The sequence below is a fragment of the Aulonocara sp. 'chitande type north' Nkhata Bay genome, linkage group LG1, assembly GCF_057382095.1.
Source record: "Aulonocara sp. 'chitande type north' Nkhata Bay isolate Kocher_YH1m ecotype deep benthic linkage group LG1, A_spYH_male_GT1.1, whole genome shotgun sequence".
Taxonomy (NCBI): Eukaryota; Metazoa; Chordata; class Actinopteri; order Cichliformes; family Cichlidae; genus Aulonocara; species Aulonocara sp. 'chitande type north' Nkhata Bay.
In genome coordinates, this window is record NC_141344.1 from 20,092,624 (window position 1) to 20,109,082 (window position 16,459).

Below are 16,459 nucleotides of genomic sequence, written 5' to 3' on the forward strand. Positions count from 1 at the left end.
AGACCTTATGTTGGAAAGAAATGTGTATGAAATATCAAATAATTGCTACATAAAAAAATGCATGTTCAAGGTTGTCTGTTGCAGGTTTATGGTGAACCACAGATGCACCCTGGTCTTTGTATATAACCAAGTGGCCGGCATAGTATACAGGAACATCTGTGCAAAGTATAACCAGGCCGTATTCGGCACATTTGTGATGTGATGGATGTTTGCTGACACTCATCGCCCCCCCCCCCCCCCCCCCTTAGCGTACAGCCTCAGGGTGCTGGACCTGGGGTGGAACCCTCCATGCAGGGTTAGGAGTTTCCTGGTCTTGACGTCAGTGGCTTCTATCTCCTGCTTTCCAACTTATTATCCCAGCAAGGTACCTGATCACAGGCAGGGCGTAGGTGTTGATAGCCCAGATCTTGTTCTTACCGTTCAGCTGACTTGTTAGGACTTGCCTGACCCTCTGCAGGTACTTGGTGGTTGCAGCTTTTCTAGCGACCTCCTCATGGTTCCCATTTGCCTGTGGGATCCCCAGGTACTTGTAACTGCCCTCTATGTCTGCAACGTTGCCTTCTGGTAGTTTGTTCCCTACCATCGAACTACCATATGTGTGTGTCTGTGTGTCTGTGTGTGTGTGTGTGTGTAAAGCTCATTTGTGATGTGCTTTACTCTCTTTTGCCTGCAGTGTGCTTCAGTGAGGATTGAGAGTGTTATCAGTGATACTGGCATTTCTTGCTCTTTTCTTGACTTTTAAATGCCAATGCGCAAAAGTGAGAAAGGGGGATTCTCTTTTTTTAACATGAACATTACACTTTCTGTCAGATGAATTGATATACAAAAAATGCCCAAAACAGTAGAATATAATACAGTGTTTTGATGGGAGAAACTAAGCTAAAAGTATAGCACAATAGAAATCAGTTATGTTCGACATAAGATTAACTGGAGATTAGTTACGTTTTGCCAGTAACAGGTTGGATCCTCAATTGACTTTGGAACTGCCTTGATTCTTAATAGTAGGGGTTCACTGACACAATAGTATCGCACAGCTGCTGCAGATACATTGTCATGTCCAAGAAACCAGTTTGAGCTTTCTGACATGTTGCCTGCTAGAAACAGCTATCAGAAGATGGGTGCACAGTGGAAATGTTCAGCTGATGTGGGTTGTACAATTTGAACAATGCTCAGGTGGTACTAAAGAGCTTAGTTTTATTTGTTTTATATATTATTTTGTTTTTTGTTTTATATTCTTTTGTTAGTTTCACCTATTTCACCAGCTGTAGCTCATAGTTGACAGTTGTGTCTTCCTTGTGTGGTCTACTGCTATAGCCCAATCTAGTTCAAGGTTCAAGATGTTGTACATCGAGAGATGCTCTTCTGCATACCTTGATTGCAACCACCTGTTATTTGAGTTAATGTTGCCTTTCTATGAGCTCAGAGCAGTCTGACCATTTTCCTTCGGGATACACAAAGCATTTTTACACAGACAAATTCCACTGACTGGATATTTTTTGCTTTGACACCATGCTCTGCAAAACCTAGAGACAGTTATGTGGAAAAATCCCAGTAGATCAGCAGTTTTTGATATACTCATACCAGTCTATCTGGCGCTAATAGCCATGCCTTGACCATGTCCACATGCCTAAATGGACTGAGTTGCTAAAATGTGATTGGCTGATTAAATACTTCTGACAACAGGTATGCCTAATAAAGTGGCCAGTGGATGTGCACTGGAGTGTAACTTGAACTGTTTGATAATGTGTTGAACAGCATCATCGGCTCACCTTTCCATTCCTTTTATTATAAAGTCAACATCATAACATTTCTGCATTTGTACAGCTCTTCTGCTGATTCCAACAATTAGCACGAGCATGTGTACACCGCTCTATTTAACCCGATTAGCACGTAACTGCCAATCATCCCAGCCCAGCAGAATATTTGCAGCTCCTCTATAGATTACTTTTCACCCTTCAGGTTCCTCAGTTACATAATCTAGCAAAAACCCAAAGTAACCTTTGCCCAATGAAATTGTGAAGCAGTATTCCAGCATGTCTGTCGTCTTATTATGAAAAGAGTCAGAAAAAGTGACCCAGTGCTTTTTATGCCTTGTGAGAGCATAGTGTGCACATTCCCAGGTGAGCGTTAACATTGTGTCTGGTGGATGAGTAAACACAAAAACTGACTGCAACAGGTCCTGATAAAATTCAGTATAAGTCCAAAGTCAAACAAGAAAACCTCCACCAAGGCAGCTCTGTCTCTATGCAGTATATACTTTTAAGAGAACAGTATTATACCTTGTATGTCTTCTTTGTTCTTTTTAAACATACTTTTAAAAGGCGTGTGGTCCAGTGAAAACAAAAGCAAAGCACAACTCATAATATATATATCCATCCATCCATCCATCTTCATCCGCTTTATCCGAGGCCGGGTCGCGGGGGCAGCAGCCTAAGCAAAGAGGCCCAGACCTCCCTCTCCCCAGCCACCTCCTCCAGCTTATCCGGGGGAATACCAAGGCGTTCCCAGGCCAGCCGAGAGATATAATCTCTCCAGCGTGTCCTGGGTCTGCCCCGGGGCCTCCTCCCGGTGGGACATGCCTGGAACACCTCACCCAGGAGGCGCCCAGGGGGCATCCTTGTCAGATGCCCGAACCACCTCAGCTGGCTCCTTTCGATGTGGAGCAGCAGCTGCTCTACTCTGAGCCCCTCCCAGATGGCTGAACTTCTCACCCTATCTCTAAGGGAGAGGCCAGCCACCCTTCGGAGGAAGCTCATTTCTGCCGCTTGTATCCGCGATCTCGTTCTTTCGGTCACTACCCACAGCTCGTGGCCATAGGTGAGGGTAGGGACGTAGATCGACCGGTAAATTGAGAGCTTCGCTTTTACACTCAGCTCCCTCTTCACCACGACGGACCGGTGCAGTGTCCGCATTACTGCAGCTGCAGCCCCAATCCGTCTGTCGATCTCCGGCTCCCTTCTCCCATCATTCGCGAACAAGACCCCGAGATAATATATATAAGAAATAATAATTATTCAGGATTATAGTACATGTATTCTAATTATATCATTAAAAAGTCACTGTTGACCTTAAAATCAATTTATTGACCTTGAAGGAAAGGTTAGACGTCAACTGCGTCAACTTTTTATATGTTGACAATAAACACTATACATTTGTAAGAATACATTTTTATTCAATAAATCATTAAGTTGAACATGAAGACCACGGTAGCCAAATTTTAATGGATTGTTAACATGACCCCTGATCTACACCCCTACAAGTTTTATCAGGACTCATTCAAAACATGTTAAGCTGTCATGCTTACAGACAGAATCTACCAAAGACAAAACCTCCTTTGCAGAAGAATCAGGACAGTATTTTCTTTTGCTCCTTTAATTACAGTATTTTTCCTTTTTTTTTTTTTTTTACTTTTAACAAAAATGAAGCAGCCAGTGATCCAGGATCACGTCTGCTCACGCTACTCGAGAAATAAAAAAGGGTGGCATAGGTGAAAAAATAAAAAATCTTGACAGACTGGAAGAAGGCTCTCCCACTCTAACTCATCTAGATCTCTGTATTGATAACGCCACGGTTGTGTGACTCCATTGCAGGTAGGATTCTCACATCGTTTTAGTAAAGCTGAAAGGATGGAAGTGAGAGGGAAGGGAGACGCTATGCCGTGGGAAAGAAGAGTTAAAGTTGTGATTTTATGAGGGAGTCTAATTTATACGACTATATCTGTTGGTGTCAGAGGTGTAGATGGATCTAGGGCTGTGGCACGGAGACACTGTACTTTTGTATAATGAGCTTCCTTCTTGGGGCATTTTGCCTAGACGGAGATGATTTATAGGCATGTATCCTCTTAACATCTTATGTGTCTTACACCTGACAATGCCTACAGTACATATCATCTCATTACATATAATTACATTAGGTGGGCTTCGCTTAAAGAGAGATAAGATAAGATAAGATAAGATAACTCTTTATTGTCATTGCACAGTCATACATAGTACAGTAGTACAATGAAATTGGAAAAACTGTCCTACGTCGGCACTACATATAACACAACACGACACGATATGACACATCACAACGTAACAAACAACACAACACAGTATATTAACTTAGTATAAAAAAGAAGAATAAGTGTATGTGTATTGCACACTGTTATTATTGCACATTAATTATTATTGCACCTTGTTATAAATATAAATATTATTGTTATCGTTTTAAACATTGTTACCTCCCCCTAAAAAGTCCAGGGAGGTATCCAGTCAGGTCAGCTATTTACATTGATCAGGGCTATTGCCCTGTTGTAAAAGCTGTCCTTGAGTCTATTTGTTCGGGACCTCAGCAGCCTGAACCTCCTGCCAGACGGCAGCAGCTTAAACACCCGGTGTCCTGGGTGTGTGCAGTCCCGTAGGATGCTACGTGCCCTCTTGAGACAGCGAGTGCTGTACAGGTCCTTCAGGGAGGGAAGAGGATGTCCAATGATTTTTTGGGCCATGTTGATGACCCTCTGGAGTGCCTTTCTGTGTGCTGTGGTGCAGCTGGAGAACCACACACCGATGCAATATGTCAGCACACTTTCAATGGAGCAGCGGTAGAAGACGGTCAGCAGCTCCTTCTTCAGGTCCATTTTTCTGAGGATTCTCAGAAAGTGGAGACGCTGTTGGGCCTTCTTTAAGACCGCAGAGGTGTTAGAGCTCCATTGGAGGTCTGTGTCTATGTGCACACCCAGAAACTTGAAACTGGAGACCCTTTCCACGCACTCCCCGTTGATGCTGACAGGCTGCAGCTCGGACTTCCTCCTTCTGAAGTCAACTACCAGTTCTTTTGTTTTGGTGGTATTGAGGTCCAGGTTGTTGTCTGCACACCAATCTGACAGCCTCTGAACTTCAGCTCTGTATGCAGTCTCATCTCCCCCTGAGATGAGCCCCACCACAGTGGTATCATCTGCAAACTTGATGACTGTGTTGTCTGGGTGGGAACTAACACAGTCATGTGTGTACAGAGTGTACAGTAGGGGACTCAGTACACAGCCTTGTGGAGAGCCGGTGTTGAGGCTGAGGGCTGAGGAAAGATGAGGCCCCACTCTAACTCTCTGTACACGGTCTGAGAGGAAGTCTCTGATCCAGCGGCAGGTGGTGGAAGGAAGTCCAATTTCCAGCAGTTTATCTATTAGTCTGTCCGGGAGTATCGTATTGAAAGCAGAGCTAAAGTCAACAAAGAGCAGCCTGGCGTAACGGCCCTGCACTTCCAGGTGAGAGATGGTGGTGTGGAGCGTTGTAGCAATGGCATCTTCAGTTGATCTGTTAGCTCTGTATGCAAACTGGAGCGGGTCGAGTGTGGGTGGCAGGCAGGACATGATGTGACGTCGGACCAGTTTCTCAAAGCACTTCATTATAACAGGTGTTAGAGCAACTGGTCGGTAGTCGTTGAGGCTGCTAATGTTAGTACGCTTTGGCAGTGGGACAATTGTGGCTGACTTTAGGCACGGCGGGATGCAGGACTGGGACAGTGAAGTGTTGAAGATCTTAGTGAAGACCCCAGCCAGCTGGTCTGCACACTCTTTTAGGACCTTTGCGGTTACCCCATCTGGTCCGGTGGCCTTCCTGGGGTTCACTGCCCTCAGTGTGCGCCTCACCTCATATTCCTGCACTATGAGGCTTGGGCTGCTGCTGTCCGATGTTGTGAGAGTCACTGGCACCAGTCCCTACTGGAAAATTAAAACGTCACCTTTCAGATTCTTCTTAGCTCTGAACATGAAGAGGCTGCTTTTAATTTCGTTTCTCCCGACTCCAGTAGGAAAAATACAAAACCCAATACACGCAAACCTTTTACAAATGTGATTTTCTTTTAAGTTTTTGTTTTTTAAATCAGGGCACCTCTACTAGTTTCACGCCACTGTATTTTATTTCACATTTTAATTACCTCGTTTATCAGTCAAATAGTTACTTCTTCCGCACAGTACAAAGACAGCCTGTTGGGTTCATTGGTGATTCTAAATTGGACATGGGTGTAAAAATGAGCGCTGGCGACCTGTCCACGGTGTACCCAGGCTCTCGGTTGGGATAGGCTCCAGCAACGGATAAGCAGAAACAAAAAAAGTGGATGGGTGGAATATTTATTTTATTTGCAATTTGTTATGGTTACTCATATTAATTTGCATTTTAATTATCTTGTCTAACTGACCATGTTGAGTAAACGGAAAGTTTTCCGTGATTTTTATTTAACCAGCTGTGATAATGCCTCTTCTCTTTGTGCTTTATCTCCTTTCTTTTTGTGTTGACAGATGTCACTGAACAAAAAAGGACTGTCCACACATGATTTCTTCAGATTGAATAAGGGTCGACTGGATGGATGAAAGTGTAATAACTTTAGTGATCCCTTAACTTTAAATCTCCCGCAATTGTCATCATTGCAGTTTTCTCATTTGATTTATTACAAACACACCTGCGAAATTAATGACCTACCCATCCAATTCACCTGCATCTTTTTGTTTAATTTGCATATTTAGTATGAAAATGCAAACAAAGAGGATGAACCTAGTAAACATTTCTTGCTAAAAGTATATTAGCATTGTCACCATGACTGTATTGTCATCCTTGCATTAGCATTTATCTCAAGCACGCAGCCTCCTAAGGTCTCACAGTATTATGATGAGGGGTTTCACATTAAGTGTTTGTGTTATGGGAAAACTTACACTGAATGCTGATAGTTTCTGAATGCTGAACGTTTTTTGTTTTCTCCCAAGCAGTAACAATGGCTCTTGAATTGCAAAATAAATGTGAAAATTGAAATGAAAAGAGAGAATGTCAGTGGACGGCACAAGGGTGCGGGAGAGTGCGATAACAAATGAGGCACGATTCAGGACCACGGGATGACATTGCTTGACTGCACAACATTTTCTCAAAGTGAATTTAATTGAACTCGGAATCCAAACTTCATTCTCCTCTGTGGCGCTGTGTCTTTTCTTCTTCCTTATCAGGATGCTTGAATCCTGATTCCAGATGACTCATCTATTGACATGTTTGAAGAGACTCGCTTCAATCAGGCTCTCTGCATGCATGATCGACCAAGGGTGCTGAGAAAGCTGCTGGTGCCCGAGAACACGGCATCATTTGACGATAATATAATGTAATCGTAGGAATTGCTTTTCCTTTTTGTAATTTGCACAGGTGCTCCTCACAAAAGCATTATTAACAGCTTTATTCTTTAACTTGTGTCTATGTCTATGCGTAAACATACATGTATGTGCACAAAGTAACAGGAGAATAACGGGCATGTGAGCGATAACACTGGGTAAGCTTACTGGAAGCATTTCAAAGGTGTGTACTGTTCCCTCGGGGAAGGGGGAGTAGCTAATTACTACAGAGATTTCCCATTCTCCATCACTTATTAGTCATTTCCTCATTATAGGCAACCAGCCACTGAGAATAAAACCAACCAATGAGTCCTCCTCCTGTCCTTACTTCTTTTGCAGCACCTCCAGATAGACCTCCAAGTAATACCAGGGCGAGGGAAGCCCAGCTGAGTTTAAAGGCATTAAAAGTAATGTGATAACATGGAGGCAATGAGCTGCTTTCACTAAACAACAGCACCTTGTCCCAGGGTGCAAGCCTGTTGTTGATTTTATTGCCAGTGAATGTTAAGCGATGGTGAGTGTTCTTTAATTGTGGCCATAAATCAGTAAACCAGGCACAAAAAGGGCTGCAGAAGAGAGCCCGACAGCGAGAGAAGGAAAAGCCGTCTATACTGGACTCAGAGCCCACCTGAGGCTCAAAGCCATCCTGGACATTTAGTGGCCTTGATAAAAACAGTTTTCATCACAATCAAACCCCTCCTTCGTTCATAAAACATGTGCAGATGACCTCCTGCCAGAGTCCTCGCCACATCCTGCATCTTTGTCCCTGAATCTGACAAAAATGAAGGTCTACGTCTCCCCACAAGTAGGTGTCACCATGGAAACAACCGTTATTCAGTGCTCTCAACAATAGCCGTTAAATGAAAGGAGCTGTCTGATGGAATTAAAGAGTAGGCTTAGTCCCTCTTTCCATGCAAGGTACTCACAGCATCGGCAAACCACACAAAGCAAATGTGTAGCTGATAGCCTAACCTACTTTTTACCAAGCACATCAGTATCGCTTTTTCTTTTCATCCTGCTTGTGTGGCAGCGTGAGGCGAGGAAATGTTTTGTGAGATGATCACTGGAATATATGAGTAGGATCAGAAGAAGCTAGATGACAAAAGAAACAGATTAATGCTGATTCGAGATTTGAATCATTCAGTAATTAATCGTTTATTTAATTACAATAAACCCCAGAGACATTTTCACTTAAATGATGAGATTTATTTACCTAACTGCAAGACAAAGAGCATAAACTACAGGAACAGAGGTTTGTGCAAATGCAGGCTTGCATATTAGCATATCATAAAATCCAAAGGAATGACTGTACAGCACAGCGTAACAATAAAAGTATGCATGCAATAAATCCCTTTTTTCCCTTTAAAGAAATCAAATATTTACTAATGATGCATGGGATCCTTGTTGGCCACGGGGCCGGCAGTTACACCAGGTTCATATTACAGTTATGGACTGTAAACCCTACTCTGCTGAGCAGGGGAAAGATAGAGAGAAAGAGAGAGAGTGCATGGGAAATTTCCGATACAACGAGGAGGTGTAAAACCTATGACTTGTTAATTTTGTCTGACAATAGTGCAAGAATAGATAAGGGAGAATAAGTAGCTCAGTGAATTCCTCACAGCTTTTTTTTTTTCCAATCTGCAGAGCAAGATGGGTACATGCACTGCGGTCTTACTGCTTTAGTTAACTCTTGATTGCACCATTATGGTGCAGTAGATAAATTCTCATTAGAATAAGAATGCCGTTTATTTTATTTAAAAAAAAAAATCGAATTAAGTTTGTTGAGCCTTGATGATGCCTGGGTTCAGGGCAGTTCTTGCAAACAAGCGCACAATTATTATCTCAGCATTCCATATTTGAATCATTGTAGTTAAAAGGAAATGGAAACAGAATAGGATCTTTAATTGATTTGAGTAAAGATTTCGAAGATTTGTTTGCGGAAAATCTGGTGAAGCATAGAAGACCCATCCATCATTGCTGTACAACCATCAAACACCCCTTGTAATTTAGATAAGCCATGAAGCATTGTTGATGATAAAAGCAAACTAAAGTTGCTTATAAGGGATAACGTTTAGCCTGAATTCTGTGGTTAATTACTGATCATTTTTAAAATCCCATCCCATGCAAATGTTAAAGGTATAAGGGAATGAACCATTTGAGCCGGAGCAGCTCATAACCTGAGGCAGAGTTGCGTAGAGTGAGATACTGTAAGTTACAGGGGACAAAAAGCGTATTGCCACGTTAAGGCACAAATCACAGAATGAACATGGATGTCTTCTAGTTATTAATAAGGGAGCTGGTTTGCCCTCAAGGAACAGAAATACTAGTTGATATCTGCACTTCCTGCCATATTTCATTAGAATAAGTGGCAGCTAAAGGATTATGATAAAGTACAAAGCTTGCTTCATTGACAAAATCTCTTAAAAAATGCTTTTTGTTACAGTAATTATCCAAGAATGGCAACATTTTCTGTGCTGTAAATCGTTCACAGGAGAATAATAAGGACTGTATTAAGATGCATGAACAGCAAAACAATTATTCATCATGCAGGAAAGTCAAAACTTCTGAATAACCAGCCAAAATCTTCAGATGCTGATTATTCCAGCCGAGAATTTCCTCATTTTTGCATTTATTCCTACCCCGCTGTAAACTGGTAACATGGCTCTACGCTTCAGCTGTGAGACGCAATTCCCTCCAGGATTATTTACATTCGAGTAACCGAGTACGGCTCTGAATCAAGGCCTGCTGAATCAATAGGTCTCATCCTGTGATCCACAGTGACAGAAGAATCCTCAATAGCTGATCATCAAAGTTCAAAAAGCAGCTGACAGCAGAGGTAGCTGTGTTTAGGTGCTTTCATGGGAAGTCAATAATCTGTGTCTGGGGAAGGGTGGTTAAACTCTAGAGGACAAATCAAAGTCTGACTAGTATTTGTAGTTTGGAGTGGATATGTGCATGATGGAGTAGCTGTAAAGACTTAATTTGCTTCCTGTACATTTATTGGCAGTGACAGAGTGGTTTCTTTCCAAGTGCATTTGTCACCATTCAGAATCATTCACAGTGCAAATGCACCATTGTAGATAAATATACGAAGTACAGGGTCAAATAAAGAAGAGCCAAACCGTGTTAGAGTATAATTTGCACATTATCCAGCTTGACAGTCGTGGAGCGCTCATGTTATTTATTTTTACTGAAACTCACTACTGTATGATCACGTTTTTAAGCAATGGTCATCAGATGATTAATGAGGAATTTAACACTTTCTGTGGGGCTTAAACTTGTAATTATTAACACTGTCATTAAAGCAAACCTTGCATATGCAACTGAATACCAAAGGAGAACACAATACTAAGAAAAATATAGGATTTCTTTAGTCCAGGGAGAGATTTCATTCAAAACGTAAAAATCTTTTGAATGAGTGTTGATCAGTAAAAATGTAATGCTGAGGTGAAATCTGCATTCTTGGAAATAGTTACTTGATTAGGCAAAAGTTTTTGTTGTCAAGGTTATTTGTACACTTGAAAATTAATTAAATGCCAAGAGGACGCCTTTTGAAGGACTATCTGGTGCTGTTGACTTTTTGCACACTCGTTGAAAAATAATTGCCGGTAGCTTAAACACACAGTCTCTCTTTTCTTCTTTAGATTGCAATATCCACACAGGTATTCACAGAACAATAATAATATATATATTTTTTTTAAAAACAGCAACTTGTTTTTCTGCTGCAAAGCGTTTCAGTTTAGAGACTGTGCTTTAAGCACTGTAGCATTAGTAATAAGGGTAAAACATGACAGCTTTTTCTGACTGACACGGGTTACGGGCTACACTCTGAACAATATGAAGACAATCTGACAAAGCTCAGGCAGGATAAATAAAAATGAAGGTTACGTATTTTATATACTGAACATTGTGAAGCTCAATAGAACAGCAAAATCAAAGGTCTCCATCCAGTAAACGGGAAACCTTCAGGCAAGAGTTAGATGGAAGTGAAATAAAGAACAGTTTATCATGGATCGACGTTTTTCTTTTTTATTATTATGAAACGCTGAAGAAAATGGAAATTTGGTGACCAGTCATACTATTGTTTTAGATTTTGATCTATGTGATGTAAATGTAATGGATATATTAAGTTGTGCATAACAGCGCTAATGGTTCACTTGTGCTTTCATTTCTTGTCTTTCTCACCCATTAAATCTATCATCAAACATCAAGTAGAATTATATTTCATATAAAAGGCAGCACAAAAAAGGAACGGAAATATATCTATAAAAAGAAGTCACTGCAGAAAGTACAACCTGCATGGTTTAGAGATGACAACAAACAAAGATGGACAATTCAGAGGGAAAGGATTCACCCGACAAAAAGCATGACTTTCACAGCTTACATCGTAGCCACTAGACAAGAGACCAAAAATAGGGCGCAGTCATCGATTAGCTCTTTGAGAGTATGTTACTCGAGCTTTGCTCACGGATACCCGCAGAAAAGGCAGCGCCTTACAACCTTTCGCTACTACACAACCACCCAAACACATCTTCCGTTCCTGTCTTGCTCTGTCTTTTCGGCTCCCTGTTACAACTGAAAAAGCACACCAAGAGCTGAAGCTGTAGCAAATATTGCAGATTGCTGAAGTTATTATGTCGCTTGCAGTTTCACAGAAGTTCAAGATGAACAAGTCTGGCATGAGAGCGCTCAACAAAGATATTTCCATTGCTGCTGTTTTTTCATCAGGTTTTCTTGGGAAATGGTTCAGAGCTGTTATTTAGACGCTTATTTTACACAGGATACATACATTTGGCAACCTGTACAGTCCAACTGTCAATCACACATGGCACTAATTGTTTTTGTTTGCCAAGAAGTAGTAGTGCCAGTTCTTGCATTTGCAATGAGGGCTGCTCTTGATTTGTTGATTATGGTTGCTGCCTTTTGGAAGAAAAAAAAAAGCTTTTAAGCCTTAGCAACCGTTTTCATTTATTCCAATGTCAGGTCATGGGTTGTTTGGCCAATTCTGCAGACAGATTTTGATTTGCAGGGCAAATTGTTTATTTGTTATTAACTATTTTAAACCATCCACACGTCCATACTTAAGTTAAAACAATCAAATTGCGATGAAATCATCTGGTATAGTACCTCTCCAAAACAATATCTGAACACACTGTATGTATAAGGGGAAAAAGCTGAACTTCATGGGCAACAAAGAATATTAAGCCTGCCGCGATCAGTAGATCGTCACTAAGGGATTTGTCTGCATGCATAAAAATCATGGGGGGAAAAAATCCTCCAGGACTCCTGATGCTGAAACAGCTGGATGGTCGATTTGCACAGTCAGAGACGAGTGCTCAATCCGCACTGAGCGCAGAAATATAACCCACAATCTCTGTAGTACCGTCCTTGTGTAAACACTTTGCTTGTTTTGAAAAATGAAATACACGAGCGACAACACATTTAGAAGGTTTTTTTCTCCAGTTTATGTCCAAAGTGAGACAAGCATCCTTCTCAGTTTGCCAGACTGATGCTGTGGTCAAAGCTTGGTCGCGGGAACAGGGTGTGCAGTTATTCTGTTGGAGTGGTGGCAACTGGGCTGAGGATGGGAGTCGGTAAGTCCCTCATAGGACTCATAGGAGAGATGGCCTTGTGGCTGAAGTACTCTACTACTTGGCTGGGCACCTCTGCCAGAACACATTTGGCCAGGGCGGCAGGTGATGCCTGCAACAAAGTTAGAGAACAGCTGGAGTTGTTAAGACAATTGTTAAATATTGTTTTAATCTGTGATAAGGAACATAAAGTTTATAAGGTTTCTCATCTACATCTAGAGCCTCTGGTGGCAATAATGATGTTCTTTGTTTCAGACAAATTTTTAAAAGTACGTCAGAGTAAGACCTCTATTAGATGGCACCTGTTGTGTGCATTACTCTGTACAAAGTCTGTTCTGTCTCACTCCCAGGAGTTACATCAACCAAAATAATAAGTCCTGCAGTGTTTGTTTTACTGTATTGCCACTGATTTATTCGTGTTTTTCTTACTATTAAGGGGCAATCTACAGTTGCACAGTAGCATAAAGTTATACATATACATTACAGGAACATAAATGTGGCAACATATCTTATAATTCATTTTCAACTTAAGTGACTTGCATGAACTGATAGTTTCAGACTGAAACACTAACCTAATATGCAGTAAGTAAATTAAAATGAATCTGATTCATCAGAAGTGGCCAGAACAGCTTTAGGTCTTCTTGCATTGACTGTCCGAATCTCTGTAATTCCAGCAAAGCAATGAACAACATTACTTTGAAATGTGTTCACTGATATGGCGTTTTGATGGTTGTGGCTGAATTGGCTGATGTGTACTATCAGATGAATGCAGAGTCAGGAAAAGATTTTATTTAGTTTATGCATTAACTCGTTATTCCGTGTATTCTGTGCATATTTTCAGAAAATAGGGAGACATGAACAAGGATCTATAACAGACGGTGCAATTATACATCGGAAAAATTACTAATTGGATGTAACAACATTAAGAAACCGTTCTCGTGTGTGCACATTTCTGGATTTCCTCCAGTCCATGATGGCCATCTGTAGCAGTTGAAAAACCAGCAAAAGCTGCCTGTTTATTCTTTTAAATGACAAGGGCTTAATAAAATTATAATAATTATTATTTTTGAGAGCATCCCATGCTAAGCAGTCACACAGAGCAGGATTGAAAGGAATCCTGAACAAGTCAACAAAAGCAGAGAGATGAAGAGAAGGACTGACCGTTTTGAAGTCTCTGAAGGGCACAAACTGCACAATGTCTCTGAGGACCGGCTCGCCCTTCGGTGAGCGTAGGACTCCATCGTCTCCATCCAAAATTTGCATGTCTGTGAAGTCGGCATTGCCCACACCAACAATGATTATGGAGAGAGGCTGGTAGGAGGCTCGTACAATGGCTTCACGTGTGTCTGCCATGTCAGTCACTACACCATCCGTGAGGATGAGCAGGATGTGGTATCGCTGGAAGAAGATAAAACCTTTCACTGTGAATTAATCCATGCTAACGTTAACCCATTTCAACCGCAACATGTGGTTCTAAGCTCAGTGTGCGCTGTCATCTGAAGGAGGCCTTTCATGCTGTTCTGGATCATTTTACAGCCTCTGCTGAGTAGAAAAGATTATGTGTTTGTGTCAGTTAGTCAAAAATGTTACATAGAAAACAACAGAGTCCAAAACAAATAATAAAAAAAAAAAGAGCATAAGATAAAGAACAACTAGATCACAAGCAGAGACACCACATCTGTGTCCGTGTGCGCAAAATTAATTTCAAGTGTGTAATTACTTGAGCAGCATGGACCCAGGATATTAACATGGAACAATGTACTGTAAACACTTCGGATTGGTCCAATGAGTCGAAGTTTGTTTGCTGTTACTGTTCAAAAGGCAGACTGACATTTAGGAATAAATTATAATGAAGGTCAGTGCAATCACAGTATGTGTAATAGTTCAGAACACAATGTCTGTGCAGGCGGTGGATCAAAATCCTGAGTCTTTACTCTCAGCATTAGGAAACATGAGCAGCAAGTAACTCTATTAGACACACTTTAACTGCTGTACAAAAAAGGAAATGATATCAAAATACGTTGAATGAAATATTGTCAATACAGCTCTGTATGATTTAAAAAGTACTACTTGTTTTATAATGGGCTCCTACTTCTTTTGGACCAAAGGAAATTACTACTATTAGCAATGCTGTCTTGAGGAATTTCACTGGGAGGCAAAAAGAAACCCCGGGAAAAACAAAAAGGCCGTATAAAATAAAGAACCAAATATTTCTGAGGAAAAAGAAAAAAAGAGTAGAAATGTGCACTCACAGAAGCATCTTTAATGTTGCCGTCACCTGCCGCCACCTTGGCTAGCCTGTTAATGATCGGAGCAACGTTGGTAGGGCCGTACAACTGGATCTTAGGAAGGCAGTTCTGGTATGCCTCAACCACTCCTTGGATCTCTGATCAAAGCAAGAGCGGATTGAAGAAAACATCATCACAGGTACCTACACCTGTCAGTTAACAAGTCCAGGCTGAAGTGTACAGTCAGATGACTCATTTGCTGAATACTAACAAACTTGGCCTGAATTATTTTTGGTGTTGTTTTTCACAATTTGAAGACGGACACTTTAGGTTTCAACCAATCAGTTATGAAATCCATGAATATTATCACATTAAAACACTAACTTTTAAGTAAGTACAAAATTACAGAGAGACAGAAATGGTTGCACCTAATTAGTTTGTGTTATTTTACCGGTGGTGTAGATGCTGTTTCTACTACTATCAGTGGAGGTAAACAAAGCCCTTCAACCTACCTTCACATTCATCATCCTCTGGGTTGAAATTAATGGCAAAGTCATGGGACACCTGTGAGTGGGGAACGAGAGGAGAAAGTGTGAAAGGCTTCCAATTTAGGATTTGGTGAAGAAATCGAACCTTTTTTTACTTCCATGTTTTGTTTTTTACTGCAATTCTGTTAAAAAATGTTAGGTGAATACAAACGTTTGATCTAAATAGAATCAAAAAGAGCAGTTGACCAAAACTGAAGACAAGTTTTCTGTGTGCTCATGTTATTCCAGTAAAAATTACAGTTTTTCAAATGGACCAACTGGCTGACTGGACTGGACTGGACTGGGAAACACACATTTGGCTTAGAAAATTACAAGATAACGAACTGATTGAAACTAAGCAGTTAAATACCCGGGACGACAATGATGATGATAAGAAACAGGTGAGTACATGGCTGAACTAAATCTAACTAATGACACAGGAAGTGAAACAAAACATAATGCACACAGTAAAACAGGAAACACATGGAAAAGTCATATAAGGTAAACACAAGACAGCAGGATAATAAGACACAGGGTAAATATAATAGTGACTCACATCGCGTGGTTGTCCAACAAGAGGATTAGGTTTTGGGTTTGTTTTTTTTAACTAATCAAGGGGAAATACTGCATTTCCTAAGATTAGTCAAAGGCAAACTAGATCAGATCAGGTGGTAAACAGACAACAACATCAAGAGTTGTGATTAAAATGTTCATCAAATATTGCCGAAATTTGACACGTATTGTTTTTTTAACGAGGCTTGCGTATGTCCCATAATGGTGCAGTCTATCTATGCTATTTGTATACATATCCCGAACCAATTATTCGTCACACTATACAGTAATGAGCATAAAGCATGTATTACGTGCTTAATATCTGTTTTTTTTAAAACAGGCTTTGCACCCACTCTTCTTTTAAATGTTTTTTTCCCTGCAATCCAAATGTCAGATACATTTTGTTTATCTCAAAGCTGTTTAATTGGCAAAAAT

General features: G+C 40.8%; 1 protein-coding gene and 1 long non-coding RNA gene across 4 annotated transcripts in view; one reads left to right on the top strand and one right to left on the bottom strand.

The window, feature by feature from the left end:
• The window catches only part of LOC147338999 (uncharacterized), a 46,970-nt gene that overhangs the window by 30,001 nt on the left and 510 nt on the right, over nt 1-16,459 (top strand). The window contains exon 3 of the long non-coding RNA XR_015128626.1: nt 15,722-15,873. This is a non-coding gene — a long non-coding RNA (uncharacterized LOC147338999). The remainder of the gene's footprint in view (nt 1-15,721; nt 15,874-16,459) is intronic.
• Nucleotides 8,274-16,459, bottom strand: part of cpne7 (copine VII) — a 36,013-nt gene continuing 27,827 nt past the window's right edge. For all 3 annotated transcript variants that reach the window (XM_086287582.1, XM_086287589.1, XM_086287586.1), the window contains 4 exons: nt 15,458-15,509; nt 14,970-15,103; nt 13,879-14,115; nt 8,274-12,829 (listed from right to left, as the gene is read on the bottom strand). In XM_086287582.1, the coding sequence (XP_086143708.1) occupies nt 12,677-12,829; nt 13,879-14,115; nt 14,970-15,103; nt 15,458-15,509 (576 nt within the window). In that variant the 3' untranslated portion in view covers nt 8,274-12,676. The remainder of the gene's footprint in view (nt 12,830-13,878; nt 14,116-14,969; nt 15,104-15,457; nt 15,510-16,459) is intronic.